Source organism: Centruroides sculpturatus, unplaced genomic scaffold (genome assembly GCF_000671375.1).
Source record: "Centruroides sculpturatus isolate CEXI.00-Female unplaced genomic scaffold, Cexi_2.0 scaffold370, whole genome shotgun sequence".
In the NCBI taxonomy this organism is placed as follows: Eukaryota; Metazoa; Arthropoda; class Arachnida; order Scorpiones; family Buthidae; genus Centruroides; species Centruroides sculpturatus.
This window is the reverse complement of record NW_019384564.1, coordinates 256,034-271,546: the sequence shown is the minus strand read 5'-3', so window position 1 is coordinate 271,546 and position 15,513 is coordinate 256,034. Positions and strand designations below refer to the sequence as shown.

General features: G+C 35.2%; 1 protein-coding gene across 1 annotated transcript in view; it reads left to right on the top strand.

Moving 5' to 3' along the window:
• The window catches only part of LOC111624006 (serine/threonine-protein phosphatase 6 regulatory ankyrin repeat subunit B-like), an 84,598-nt gene extending 70,108 nt beyond the window's left edge, over nt 1-14,490 (top strand). The window contains exon 29 of the mRNA XM_023366772.1: nt 13,698-14,490. Coding sequence (XP_023222540.1) covers nt 13,698-13,846 — 149 coding nt within the window. The 3' untranslated portion in view covers nt 13,847-14,490. The remainder of the gene's footprint in view (nt 1-13,697) is intronic.
• The last annotated feature ends 1,023 nt before the right edge of the window (nt 14,491-15,513 follow it).

Sequence of the window (15,513 nt, the reverse complement as noted above, 5' to 3'; positions counted from 1 at the left end):
TCCTTCTCGAAACTTGTTTCAATGTTGCCAGATCGCGACGCTTCTGCTTCTGATGTTGCCGAATGTTTTTCCCTTATTCCATACTTGCTTTATTCTTCATAAGTGCTTAGCACCATATAAGGAAATTTATAAAGACTTTTTAACTAGAAGCAAGCAATCTAAAATTGCATACTTTTTGCAAATCTGAAGATAATGCAGAAAAATGCTCAGAGGATAAGGATAACTTGCCAAAAAGAAAACGCTCTCAATTAATAGTGCTTTTAGTGATGACGAAGGAAACATTGTTTAATTTATATTAATATGTATTGCTTAAGAAAATTTTAATAAAGATATTTATCTTAATTATGAAAATATAATAGCATGCATTTTTAATTTTTGGAACCTAACCCTCCTTTTCATACTAGTTCTTTGTTTCGTATAACACGGATTCGCATAACGCAGCAATTTTTTGGAACGTAACTCCCATGTTATATGGGGGTTACCTGTACAGTAAAACCTAGTTAAGACGTTCCCATCAAATTCTGTGATTCTGTTAGTTTGCCCTTAAGACACATGTTAAAAATTCCTTCATAAGACATGCAAAATGTTACAAAATTCAGTCCTGTGAAGCAATTTTTATCCCTTAAGGTGATCACATCAGTGACCAATAGTATTCTCAGAAACTGCATCAACTGTAGTATCAAAAGAAGGGTAGTGTAACTTTTCATTTTACTGAAATAGGGAATTAATACTGAAATTTATGAAGTTAATTACTTTAACAGCCCAATGCTAATGAATTTTGAAATTAAAATTTTGAAAACTTAGATTACAAATGAATTTGTTAAGTTTGATTCCAGTATCAACAGTTAAACAATTTCTAACTGATTTTCCTGCATTTCTAACATTTAAATTAATTAATCACATACACCAAACCGATTATAGTGTGTAGATAAAGAAAACAACAAGAACAAAAGTTTTCGAACTCCTTCTGAGTTCATCAGGTTTTGTAATGATTCCCCAATACTTCTTTGTAACAGCTTTTGGAATAAAATTCAAACAAGCATTTGAATATAAGTTTGAAAAAATTATTAAAACTGCATCTTGCCTACGCAAAGAATTGCCCTACTGGGACTCAACGAATGGCTAAACCGTATTGTCAATCAACTCTTGCTAGGCCATTGACAAAACCATTTCCTCTCTATAATTTATGCACGTTGATGTAAAATTGGATTTAAAAATGTGCACAGCCTCCAACCATCTAAGGTGTTCCGTGGGGGCAAAGCGAGGATGAGCTTGGCCTGGTTAAAGTCTGCTACAATGTCTAGATTTGTTGTATATGTAGAGAGGGCCACGGTGGTTCTCACATGACATATGTAGTGACTGGGATATATCGGAGAAAATCCTGTCTGTAGGTGGGGTAATCGTGAGGATTTTACAATAAAACATGGTACTACGTTGGTTAAACAAATTTAATAATTGACAACTAGAACAATTAGGATCACAAGAAATTCTCTACCACGATCACATACACGATCGAGTCAACTATTATATATGGTAAAAACTTTGGTATATCACCCGAATATAAACTAATTAAATTTGCATGCTACAATTATACATGTATTTACAGGGAGACAGTCCATGTAGATACAATTCTATACAACTATCCATGCCTAGGTGCAGTAAGCAATTACAATTCACAAACAGGATTGATAACCATGCGGGTTAAACAGTTCTGAATTAAAAATAATCCTCCCACAACGATCAACTACGATATCGCATCACTCGACACTATAAACTATTCACCACATCCACAAAAAACCTTTGTAACTCCAGTGATATGTGTTTACACACCAGCGAACGTTTTTGACCCCATCCGGGTCTTCATCAGGCTACGGTTATGCAGAATTCGAATGAGTGCGGAGGTACAAGAAGGTGGTGCTAGCCCTAACTAGGGCTAGGGCTAAACTGGGATTTCTTCTGACATGCAGGAACAAAAAGGTATTTCCTATGTCTATTTACCGGATTCGGCTTCTGAGTGGATGCGATTCTCTACTAGTTTTATTGTTCCATTCTGCATGTGTTAGAATTCCGCATAACCGTAGCCTGATGAAGACCCGGATGGGGTTGAAAATGTTCGCTGGTGTGTAAACACGTATCACTGGAGTTACAAAGGTTTTTTGTGGATGTGGTGAATTGTATTTCCTTCGGTGTTTACGAAGAGGTTCATTTCTTACTATAAACTATACTTGCTTGAGGTGTCTTCATGCCGATGTATGTGGATTTCCAAATCTACAAACTTGCTGACAGTTAACCCCTTCTATTTGATGCTCACCAAATCACCTTTTTTTTTCCTCTTCCCATTTGGATCAGGGAATAATCAGGACAATCCACGTCAAAATGGCAGGCCAAAAAAAAGCTACTCGAACACTTGAGACCTCCTTTTTATATGGCCTGCCATCTGGGACCCTTCCTGCGTTACATGGTCTCTTTACTGTCCAATCGGCCCTTCACAACACCTGACAGTGGTGCGTACTACTACGCAGAATACCCGTGTGAATGTTGAACAACACAAAAATAAAACATGATACAATCAACAAATGCAATTACATAATATTACAGAATTGGTAATACAAGGCAAGGAAGATACACGACAATACACAGTAGCAAAGCACTACATGTATATTGGCAAGATGTTCATATTAATTACATATATTACTTCAAATAATTTTGTAACCAACAAAGAGTTACTGTACACTGTACTTGTATTAATTTGACATCCTGTTTTTGTGTCCAAGAAATCTGGTCACCTTTATTAGGATGACTGATGCAACAGGTTATTTAAGTATTGTAGTACATGGTGTAGAATGGATCAGCAACACGGTGACCATGGTATTTTTCAGATGTGCCCTCTAGAACCACAGTCACACAAGTGCAAATACATGTACAGTACTTGTAATTTTATTTAATTTGATTTTGTGTTATTTTATGTATGTACCTTTAATTTTCATTTTTTAGTCATTACATGAATGTATAATCTTTATTTTATATAAATATACATATTTCAAAATATAATTATTTTGTTTATTTAATATAACATTGTAATTTTTTTTCAAAAATTAAACTATGCACCTTTGATAGTTTTTAAAATTTTTATTGTGTCTGTGGTGCTAGTTTGTGCTTAATTAATTACTATACACAAACAAGGCTACATACAAAAATCTTAAATTTATTATATACATGAGATATGGAGCGATCGTACAAGTCGAGCACGGAAGCGAGAACACATGCATCTAGAGCGAGGTCTGAATCCAAATTGTGTGGTCATAGGTCAGGTTGCCAGGTCTGTTCAGTTCAGAGTTCCTCCTGATGGTGACTTTTGGATTTATTACCAAAGCTGTCGCCACAGTGTCCTTAGTAACAAAAAGGTTGCTGACCCCTGGCTTAGAAAACAAAAACAAGGAATAACATGCACAATAATTCTAATTATTAAATTTATCATTAGATGTCCTAAATGCCTACCTATAGCCAAATTGCTTTACACCTAATCATTAAATTGGACTGTTACAGCATGGCTATTAATCTGGCAATTTCTTTGGTATTAACAACAAGGAAACTAAATTTAAAAAAAGGACTGATGAGACATGTTATCCAAAATGCATATCCTCAGAAACCAATAAAAGCATGTATGTCCATCTTAATTGTGTTCCTATATGATTTGTTATCTCAAGCAATTTTATGCTAACTCATAACAATAATGAAACTAATTATTTTGTAAATGGAAATTCAACTGTACCCATTGTTAAAAAATATATTCAATTACGCTAATTTTTTTCAATTATTTATTATTGTATTTACTCGCATATAAGACAAGATTTTTATCCATTTTTCACTGCTTCAAAAACCTAGGTCGTCCTATATGCGCAAGCAAAGGATTCTTTGCGTTTTTGTATAATTTTTGTAAACTATGTATTCACATATTATACCAGATTCTCACCTTCTGGTGTTTAAAAACAAAGGTATTTTATCAGGGTTGTTTGAATCATTCTTGTGAATTGCCAGGAGTAAAGATGAATAGCAATAGGAAAAAGCAAAGCTTTTGAATTGAATTTCAAAATTACACGGGAGCCTGATATAAGTTTTAATCCATTTCCACACAAAAACAGATAATTATTTGGAAATTCAAAGAAACTCATAAGTGTAATCGACGAAGAGTGAATTCGACTGTTAAGAATTGACAAAAAAGGTTCCTGATTTTCCAGCTTTACTTGAACAAATTATGTTGTCAATTTTACAAGATTTTTCCTTGAAGTTTAAGATGCCAGTAATTTTTGCAGGACAATGTCCTTGACATTTACATTAGTTTGATATTTTACTTGTGATTAAATGAAATAAAATTAGAATTGTAACAATCCACGAAACCTTTTCTTACAAGTGTTATGTCTGTAGTAAACTCCACAAACGCTTTTGACCTCTACCGAGGTCTGCTTCAGATGGTGACTGACTGTGTTTCCTCCTGACCGTTGTAATGATGTCGCCAGAGATGTAAATAATTGTGCGTGTCAGGTTTCACCCCTCCGACTGTCCCTGTTCGAATTCCTCAAACAAATACCTCCACGCCTGCACAATCGTTTCACCATCTTTGAAGTTGATGCAGGTGCCCCCACTGTTAGCTTTATGAATCTCCCAGGCCTCCAGGTGACGGATGTGATCAGTTCGGAACGCATGTCTGATTAGTCTGGTGTTCCGGAAGTCTGCCCGTATTTCAGGGTCGGTAACGTAGATTGGTAAGGCGGTGGTGTGCCTGTTATTTTTAATATCTGCTTGATGTTCTCATATCCGTTTTTGTGTAGCCAATGTAAACCAAGTCCCTATGAAATCTGTCGTCCCTGATGGGAATGGAGTATACACCTGGGACATTGCTGAGATCCATCACGTCCTTGGCATTGCGCAGCAGGTCATAAACAGTGCTGGTTCTCATGTACGCGATCTTCGTGTGTTTACGGCAAGCAATCTCCCTGTATAGGGGGTCTAAATGTTGGTTGAACCAGACAACTGCACGCTTACCATTCCTATCCAGTTGTCGGTTGTCGTCCAGCGAAGGCAGGGGGCTGTCACTGTGGCGTGGGGGGCGGTGGGCGTAGGCACAGGCTAAACCGCAGACCATGCCTTTACTATATCCATGCTCAATGGCAATTTTTTCTATGTGACGGAGCTCTAACCGGGTGTCGCGCTCATTTGTGTGGTGAGTGAAGGCCCATCTGGTAAGGACATGGAAGGCAGCAATTTTGTAGACAAAGGGGTCGGAGGAATTCGCGGGGATGAAAAGTGGGACTGGTCCAGTTTACGGTAAACGCTCGTTTCTATCTTGCCCCCCTGAGATGTATGTTAACATCTAGAAAATGTGCACTCAAGTTGCTAACCTGATCTAAGCCGAGGGTGAGGCTGTAAGCATTGTCGTTCAAGCACGACAAAAAATCGTCGAGATTTGGTGTGGTTTTCCAAAGTATAAAGATGTTGTCCACGTATCTCTGGTATAGACTGATGTATGGTAAGAATTTGGGCAATACTCTCTCCTCCAACTGTCTTACACTAGCTTGCAAAGGTCCCCTGATAGCGGGCTGTCCATGGGCACACCTCGTCTTTGGAAATAAGTAGCGTTGTTGAACTGGAAAACTGAGGTGTAGCACATTAAGTGTGCCAGCTCTAATATCTGCTTACGATGCCAGAGTGCATCATTCTCACGAAGTAGAAGGTCCTTAAGTGCGCAGAAGCATGGCTGCAGTCGTATCGAAGGGAAAAAGGACACGAAATCCAAGACCGTGCAGTGCGGGTTGTCACCCACATCGACCCGTCGTAACAACTTGACAAAAGCAGCAGAATTGGTGGTAGAAAACTTATAACCCTTCAAACATTCAGCGGCGATGTTGTGAACGGCCTTCTCGAGCAGCCTCGTTGGGGACCTAGCCTTATCCAGGACCGGCCTAAGAGAAGGGGTCTGTTTGTGTGTTTTGGCAAATGCAAACAGCTTCGGAATGTCGGGAGAGGCAACGACCACCTTGCTCAACCTCCATTTCATGGCAAAGGAAGTGCGGGTGAATCTAGAAACACGAGACTGCAGCTTATCTATGTAGCGGGTGTCGATGGGCTCGCAGTCTGTGTCGTCGATATACCGTTGCATGAGAGACCTGTAGGTGGCTTCCTTTAATAGAATGAGAGATTTGTTTTTATCTGCTTTGAGGACTATGATGTGTTTATTCGCCAGTCATTTCCTGGTTTATCGTATGAGGCGCCACCAGTTGTCATTGCAGGTCCTGTTGACGGAACAAATCCTGAAGGCGGCTTTCCACCTGTAGTACTCCTTGCAGGTGTTGCTTAAGCCGGTGATGAGCCTTTCGATGTCAGCATTATATTCTCCGGGCACAATTTCAACGGCCCTGGGGCAAACATTGGACCATGCCGCATGATGTTAAGTAGAAAATCTGGGAGTGTAATGTGGTCCCAGCAAATCAATGGTGTCACAAGCGAAGACTTTTTGTGCGGTCTTTGTTTAGCTAAGATCCAATTCAGTTTTTATGGTACCTCATCTGTAGGTCGCGTGCCAGGGTTTGCTGGAAGCATGCTGCCCTTCCGTTCGCATTTTCAAGCTCCGTCTGGTTGCGCTCGAACATTTGGTTCTCCAACCTGATTAATCTGTCCAGGTTGGAATAGACAATCTTCCTGGTGGATCGAATGGCCCTCTTTAAACATAACTTCTTGAGTCTTGGGAGCATTGTCTGGCAGTTCTTGGGGAGGCGTATCCGGTGAATAGACATAGGCAGTACATCACCAGAACTCCTGTCACCTGGAGGCCTGAGAGATTCATTAAGCTAACAGTGGGGACACCTGCATCAACTTCAAAGATGGTGAAACGATCGGACGGGCGTGGAGGTATTTGTTTGAGGAATTCAAACAGGGACAGTCGGAGGGGTGAAACCCGACATGCACAATTATTTACATCTCTGGTGACATCGTTACGACAGTCAGGAGGAAACATAGTCAGTCACCATCTGAAGCAGACCTCGGTGGAGGTCGAAAGTGTTTGTGGAGTTTACTACGGACATAACACTTGTAAGAAAAGGTTTCGTGGATTGTTATTATTCGACGCAGTGTTAAGTAGTTGGAAGTCGTTTTGGATTAGAATTGTATTAATAAATCTAATTTTCTTTATTTTGATCTTTAAAGTCACACCTCATCCTATATGTGAGATTGTCTTATACAGTAGATCACCCTATAAGACGGGTTCCTATAATTACGATTCCTATAAGATGGCGAAAAAATTGCGGCGGTATCCGTAAACAACGGTAAAAATCTCCTATAATTACATAAAACGTCATTGGGCAGCCGAACTACTTTCCGCCGTCCAGCGCCATGCTATTCTAGCGCCACGCTACGGACAGTTTAGGCAAGCTATCGTCTGTACAGTATGTAAATTAGGTACCATAAATCTAATACAGCACTGTAATTTTATATATTTCTTGTGAAAGAAACATTTCTTATTCAACGACGATTAAAATTATTTATATTAATGATGTCTCCAAAGTTCAACAAAGTTTTAGCAGAAAAATAACATCAGAAATCGCGGCCACGGTTTGCTGCGCTATTCCGCAACGAAAACAAGCTTGAGCAACAGCGATGTCGAATGGTGCACACTCGGTAAGTAATCCTACAATTTTTTGTTTACAGCGTAGTTTATATGGATTATTTCCAAAAAAAAAAAATATATGTATTTTGGAAATGTTGAGTCGGATTAGTCTAGAATCAATTAATTTTATGGAAGAAAACCTTTCAAACAGCCGTAGTCCATAAACTTCACATGTGTCGGGCTGTGATTGGCTGTGATTCCTACAAAATTGATTCATAAAGAACGGAACGTATCTACCGTCTTATAGGGGGATCGACTGTATTTGAGTAAATATGGTATTTGTAGTTATAGTACCCTTCCTCATTTAGTGTCTGGGAAGGTATATGTTGTTCTTTGCTCCTTGCTACATGTTTATAGAAAAGAAAAAAATTTCCAGTAAACATAAAATAACTTAAAACATATGTGATCTATTCCAAAAAATTATAAAATACAATAGAATGTGCTTATTGTAATCATTTGGGACTAATTTATACTGGCAACAATAATCAAAACATAACATTAAAAAGGGTGAAAAAGTAAATTTATAAGCAATAAAAATAAACCAGCAATGAGTAATGATTGTGTGTTATCAGCTATGTGCAAATATACATCTTTACAAAATCCAGTACATTACAATAAAGCAACAACTGCCATATGACATCGGGCTAAATAATGACTATAAGCCATTATTTAGCCCAATGTCATATGGCAGTTGTAGTTTTATCAGCTATGTGTTAAGGCAAATAGAGTAAAAGCCAGCTTTTTGCATATTTATCCAAAGATAATAATAACAATAACCAAAACTCTGAATACAGTTTAAAATAAGTATTTATTAACATTTGTTTACACATTTCCATAAATTGTTCTGTTAGAATTTTTTAATTACTAGTAACCAAATGCATTATAATTCATTTATAACTCATTCAATATAATTCTGTTATAAACAAAACATATAGCATGTCAATTAAAAAGTTAAATTATTGATACATAGAGCATTATGTATACAGTACACTTGTATTTTTCTTTTTTAATTCTCTCTATCCTTAGGTATTAAGAGGACTTCTTAGGCCAGTGACATACAGGACATGGCATAGTGCAAGTTTTTATGACTTGACTATGCCACTTGGTACCATGGCAAAGCTCTTCAGCATGATATGCAAATAGCCACATGGCACCATATGCACACAAAGACAGAACAAAATATAAATTTGTCATTTGCACAGCCCACAGACATACCATGATGAAGTTTCTTTTCAGCTGGATAAGCATTATTTCTGTGGTTCTTGTATGGCTAGGTCACGGTTATTCCTGTACGTAAACATCGTTTTAGTGTGCTATTTCCATTTGGAGTCCAGCGACCATCTCTGCAAACTTCTCCTGGTCTCCAACATTTTTTATTCGTTGTTCCATGTTAAAACCAATCCATGCCTTGATTTTGTCTAGCCATGACAATCTCTCTCTTCCTCTTCTTTTCTTTCCTGCTATTTTCCCTTCCAGGCTTGAAGAATGTGATACTTGATGTTTCTCATTAGATGTCCTAGATAGGCTGTTTTTCTTCAATTAGTTCTCTATTTCTCTCTATGTTTTCAAAAACTTCCTCATTTCTCATTTTAGTTGTCCATGGGATACGTAACATTCGTCTACACATCTACATCTCTAATGCTTTCAGTTGCTTAATCATCTCCTTTAATTTCCAAGTTTCTACTCCATATAAAAGAGCAGACCATATGTAACATTTCATCATTCTGAGCATGATTTCAAAGTCAATTGGTAATTGCAGAGCAAAGATTTCATTTTCATAAAATTCCACCAATCAATTTCAATTGTGGTTTTCACTTCAATTTCATCATAGATCTGTTCATTAATTCAGTATCCTAAATACTTAAAATGTTCTACTCTTTCATTGTTTAATCCTCTAAGTGTTAGCTTAGATCAATGATTTTCAACTGGTTCAAAGAGGATCATAGGTATGTCATGGAAATTTTTGAAAGTTATTTATTAAATAAATTATTTTCAAAAGAAGCCCAAAGAACAATAAGGACATGTTAAATTAAAACCTCTTTTAAATTGATTATACAAAATTTTCATTGTTATAATAAATAAACATATGAATAATGTAGTAAAAGATATATATTCATAAGCAAAATTATGAGTATAATGCTGGGTTATTTCATTTAAAATGAAATTTTCTTTAAATCAAAAATGTATCTATAATTGTCCATATTTAGCTCAAATTATTTTAACTTAGAATAGCATGACATTGGGCAGGTTTCTAAAGGTAATTATCATATCACTTTTAAATGCAAATTAAGACAATGTTAATTGTTTTTCTTATGTAAATGAAAATTATTAATTTAAATAACAATTGTTTTAACCTGCTGCTATTTTAAAGAGCAACAATACTGTTTTAATTAATTCATAAAAAATATAGACTAAAAAATTAGGTTAAGTGGCAAGTAATATGGCAATTGAATGTTTACAAACACAACTTTAAATTGTATGATTTTTTTCCATGGAAATTTGCACTGCAGAAATTTAATTATAGGTTGAAATATGCTGAGAGATAAAAAAAAGTTGAAAAACACTGGCTTAGATGAAGTAATCTTGTTGCTGCTTATCACCATATATTTGGTTTTGTTTATATTTATGCTCATACCCATATCCTACCTTCTTTTCCTGCTTAATGTAAGAGTAGCTGAAGGTCGTTTAAACCATTTGCAATTAGAACTGAATCATCAGCATAACATATATTGTGTAATTCCCGGTAGTACCAGACTAGGGGAATCCAATTTAATTTGTACAAAAAAAAATAAAGAGCTACAATATTAAGCGCATAAAGTTCAAATTACTGTACAACATTTTCCCACTTTTCTTTTCAGCACAAAAAAAAACTACCTATTTCACCTTGTTGAATCCAAATAATAGCAAAATCCTGAGATAGTTCATTCAGAAGAGTCTTTCCCAAAACTTGGATGTAAACGGATAAAAATAAAGTTCTACACTGTTCACTTTTGTAGTCCTTGCTTGTTTGTCCTCTTCACTCTCTGCTGGTGAATCACACACAAAAGAATAGTAAGAAACAAAGGGGAACACCTTAAGTACCCCTCAATGAAAAGTAAAGGTGACTCCCCCTACCAAGGACAAACAGTTACAAAAAAAAAAATACAAAAAAATATCAAAATGGTGTTGTAACACCACAATTGTTTATCACCTCCCTGTTAATCATTATTTCTTCCTTCTTTCCTTCTAAATACTCAGAATTTAAAAGGAAAGAAAAGCTTTCTTGAACAGAAATTCTAAGTATTTACTGGTATTAAAAAGCAGTGGTGACAGAATGCAACCTTGTCGTACCCCTCTTCACATTCTTCACTTCTTCACTGTTGCCATCATTTATTCGAACAGAAGCTGTCTGGTTCTGAGAGTTTCCTAATAATTCTAATGTCTCTTTGATCAAGTCCCAATTATTCAAGTATTTTTAATAATTTTTAGTGCAGGACCCTGTTGAACACTTTTTCAAAATCAATAAAACATACATATAAGTTTAGTTATTCTCTACATCTTTGTGCTAAATAGAACTTCTTTTGTTCCTATTTTTTCTCTAAAGCCAAACTGGTTCTTCTTGACTGAGCTTTCACATTTTCTATATACAGTCGACCCCCCTATAACATGGTTGATACGTTCCGTTCTTTATGAAATTCATTTTTTACGAGTCCTTAAATACATGAGCCAATCACAGCCCGGCACGTATGCAGTTTACAGACTATGGCTGTTTGAAAGGTTTTCTTCCATAAAATTAATCGATTCTAGACTAATTTGACTCAACATTTCCAAACACATATAATTTTTTGTAATAATCCATATAAACTATGCTATAAACAAAAAATTGTAGGATTACTTACCGAGTTCAATGACACCATTGCTTAAGCTTGTTTTCATCGTGGAGCGGTGCATCGAATAGGGCAGCGCGTGCTTCCTGATAAATTATTTTTCAGCGAAAAATTCACTGAACTTTGGAGACATCATTAATATAAATATAATTTTTATGGATGTTAAATAATAAATGGTTTTTAGTAGGTCCACTGCTCGTTTAAACTCAATGGTTTTGTGCAATATCCGCTATTGGTCTAGATTCGACCAATCCTGTCATGACATAAGTCGGCAATTCTGTTTTACCGAATTATACGAGTCTCTTTTAGCATATTTACACGAATACGGTCACAATTTTTTCGCTGTTATATACAAATCTGAATTATATGAACCCTTTTTATAGGGGGTCTACTGTATTCTATTATGAATTGTCTTTAGGAACATTTTAAGTATGTGACTCATTAGGCTAATCAGTCTGTATTCCTCACATTGTTTGCTATTACTTTTTTTTAGGAAGGGCAATAAAATTTGATTTTAGCCAATCTCGAGATAAATAACCTGTAATATTTTTTATGTTATCATTATTGATCAACTTCACCAGTTCAGCACCTCATCTGGTCCACAAGACTTCTTATTTTTTGCTGTATTTATAAGTTTTTTAACCTTCTTAATCCTTTTCAACCTCAGTTTCATTTTTGAGATTACTGGGTTGGGGTCACTAGCTGCATCAGCTCCTGGGTAGGTTTTCACGCTCTTCACACTACTTTGGACATTGATTAATTAAGATATAGTCTATTTGATTTTTTATATTCTGTCTTCATCCTGTGGTGATCTCCACATATACAGTCTTCTCTTGAGGAGTTTAAACTAAGTATTAGTAGCCTTTAATTCATTTTCCTGGTAGAATTGTACCAAGCGGTCATCTTTCTCATTCCATAATCCTAGTCTATAGTCTCCAACTACATCCTCAACCCTACCTTCTCCCACCTTAGTATTAAAATCTCCCATAATGATGTAAGATGAAGGAGAACCTCTAGTTGTTCATAGAACTGATTAATTTCATTGTCATTCTTATCAGCTGTAGATATGTAAACTTGCACAATGTTGATATTAATCAGCTGGCCTTTAAGCTGAAGCATAATCAGTCTTTCTGAATAAGGTATAATGTTCAAAATGCTTTTGCAATCCTTTTATGAAGTATTATGTCTACTCCCTTCTGGTGGATGCCATCATCTGGTCCTGAGTAATATAAAATATCATTCTCAGTTTGGCATTCACCTGATCCTGGCCATCTTGTTTTGCTAATACGAAGAATGTCTATACCGATTCTTTTAATTTCTTCAGTCACATTCCTCAACTTTCCTCCTTCAAACAGCATTTCAACATTCCAAGTACCAACTGTAATAGGCTCACTGGAGATTCTTAGCACCCCTGTCCCACTTAAGAGATGCTGGGAACTCTGTAGCAAATGTTCCCTCTCCATATTTATGTAAAGTGTTCCATGTGTCACTGGCCTAAATGTCAATCATGAGTTTGGCCAGATCCCCAGTAGGGCAGCCAAGTGATGAGGGATGAGGTCAACAAATCTAAGTCAAAGCATCCAAGAGACTTTCTGTAAATAAAAGTTAAACTCAAATATAGGTTTTTCAGTGTGACAAACTAATGCCTTTAGTGCTATAGGAGTTTGGCTGTCAATATATTATTTAAACTTTTATTTAATTTGTAATTGTTTTTTTTTTTTTTAATTTAGATTAAAGCCAAATTAGATAAAAATAATGTAGATTTTACTGAACTAATTACAAATTAATTTCTAAACAAACTAAAATTAAATTGTTTCTTGGAGTTTTTAATATTGGTGTTCTAGTGCTTTCAAGCATGTGTTATTTATCTTCAGGAATGTTGCATAATAAGATCATATGTTCATGAGGATATAACCATCACTTGCTCAAAAATTGTTAAGATCTTAAAAATTTTTTAAACTCCAATAAAGTGGTTATACATTAATTTAATTAAATTTTTGGGAGTTTAATATGCTGTTATAAACAAAATTATCTTTTAATTAAAATTGTTATTTCTAATTAGTAATTTTAGCAAAATTGAGTGAATTTAATTACTTTTTATAATAAATTCTTAATAGATAATAATTTAATTAATTTTTTAAACATTGAATGACAAATGCAATTTTTGCTAGAAGTTCCTGTAAACATACCTGAAATGATCAATTCAGCTAAGCATATTTCCAGAGTAGTGGATTGGAAGGCTATAGTAAATAAATATTTAGAAGTGCAAGGAATAACTGTAGCAGCTTGCGATATTCCAGAAGAAAAGGGTAATGAATAAGACTTTCAACTGAACTTCCACCATAGAACAAAACAAAAATTACTTTTAGCTAAAGAAATTCTGAAATGAAAAGTTTCCGAAAGTAGAGGGACTATGAAGATTGAAATGAAAAAATAATTACATTTAGAAATACAATAAATATAATTCAGCATTATATAATATTCAGAATAATAGTTTATTCTTGGATAGTAAAATGCTAAAAGAGAATATAAAATATCTTACCAAGTAGCTGCATAGCCATGATAAATCTCAATATAGCATCATGTGATATTCTTGAAGATAATAGAAATGAATACTATTTTAAAGAAGAGATCCTTCCGTAGAGCCAAAGTAATTTTGATGGCAGATAAAATGTGAAAGGAAATATTTTGTGCCATTATCTGAGGCTTCCTTAGAACATCATTTAGGATTCGACATATTAGAATTTGTGTAAATGTAGTCTACTTTCTACAGACTTAGCTTGTGAAACAAGATACAATATATAGACTAGCAGAAAGTTATGAAATCTTTCCTATCTTTTGTGACTTCAACCATGGACTGATTTCATATATATCATCATCAATATTTCATGTGACGAAATTCTGTAATAATATAATAATGTGGGTGTTTAAAAAGCAATAAATGTACATAATTGAATTATCTAATTTGATATTTAAAATTAAAAAGAAAATATTTGTAAATAATTCCAATGTAATATTGACAAGAGATTTTAGCATTTTTTTGAAAAAAATGCAGAGAAAAATGAAAAATCACTTTTATTTTGATAAAATACAATTCTCTTATGAATGAAAGAAAAAAATTTTAAATGATTGTAAATATGAAATGTATCAAAATGAAATTTTGTGTTGATGATGATGTGAAGTCAATTTAATAGATAAATAAATTGAAAATATTTTATAGTGATGTATGTTTGATTTTTTTTACCAAATTTGAAATTATTATAGTTCATTCACAATAATATTTATTAATAAACAAAATACCAAAATCAATATTCCTTTGCTTCTTTAGCAGGTGTGGCTAAAATCTGTATGTGGCACATTTCGATGTTAGGCGGAATTGGTCTGGGTTGTGTCCTACCTTGTCTGTGATGTCCATGTTGACCCCGACCACGTGTTCTGCATCCTTTGTTTGTCGGCAGAGGTTAACTGAGAAACTGATCCAGGCGAATAATTTACTTTATTTGAATCAGGCACACGATATTTACAATAGTGTTGAGATATAATACAAATCCAAGATCGTCACTGTTGTCGACTCCAAAAGGTTAACTAACGTAAAGTGAAAAGTTGTCTCTCCTCGTCGGGGTACAGGAGCAAAGTGAGGTTCAGAGTGCAAAGGTCATGCAGTGGTGCCCTCTGCCCTACACTTCCATCATCATATTCCATGTCTATGCAGTCATTTTGTTTAATAAGCCTCCTTCCAACTGTCCTATCATTCATCCACTTCTTTAATTTTTCTCCAATGTCCACTTTTATCTTCTTTTGGTTCTTTCTCTTCTCTTCTCTGTCTTCTGAAAACTTCTATCATCACAACCCACCTATCAATACTTTGTGCTCTTAAGACCATGTGGTTTAGTTCATTGTTGACCTTTTATCTATCCAAATGGGCTTGTTGCAGTTGGGAAAATTGAGCTCTAGAATCCAAGCCCCCAGGGCTTGGGCTAAAAACTT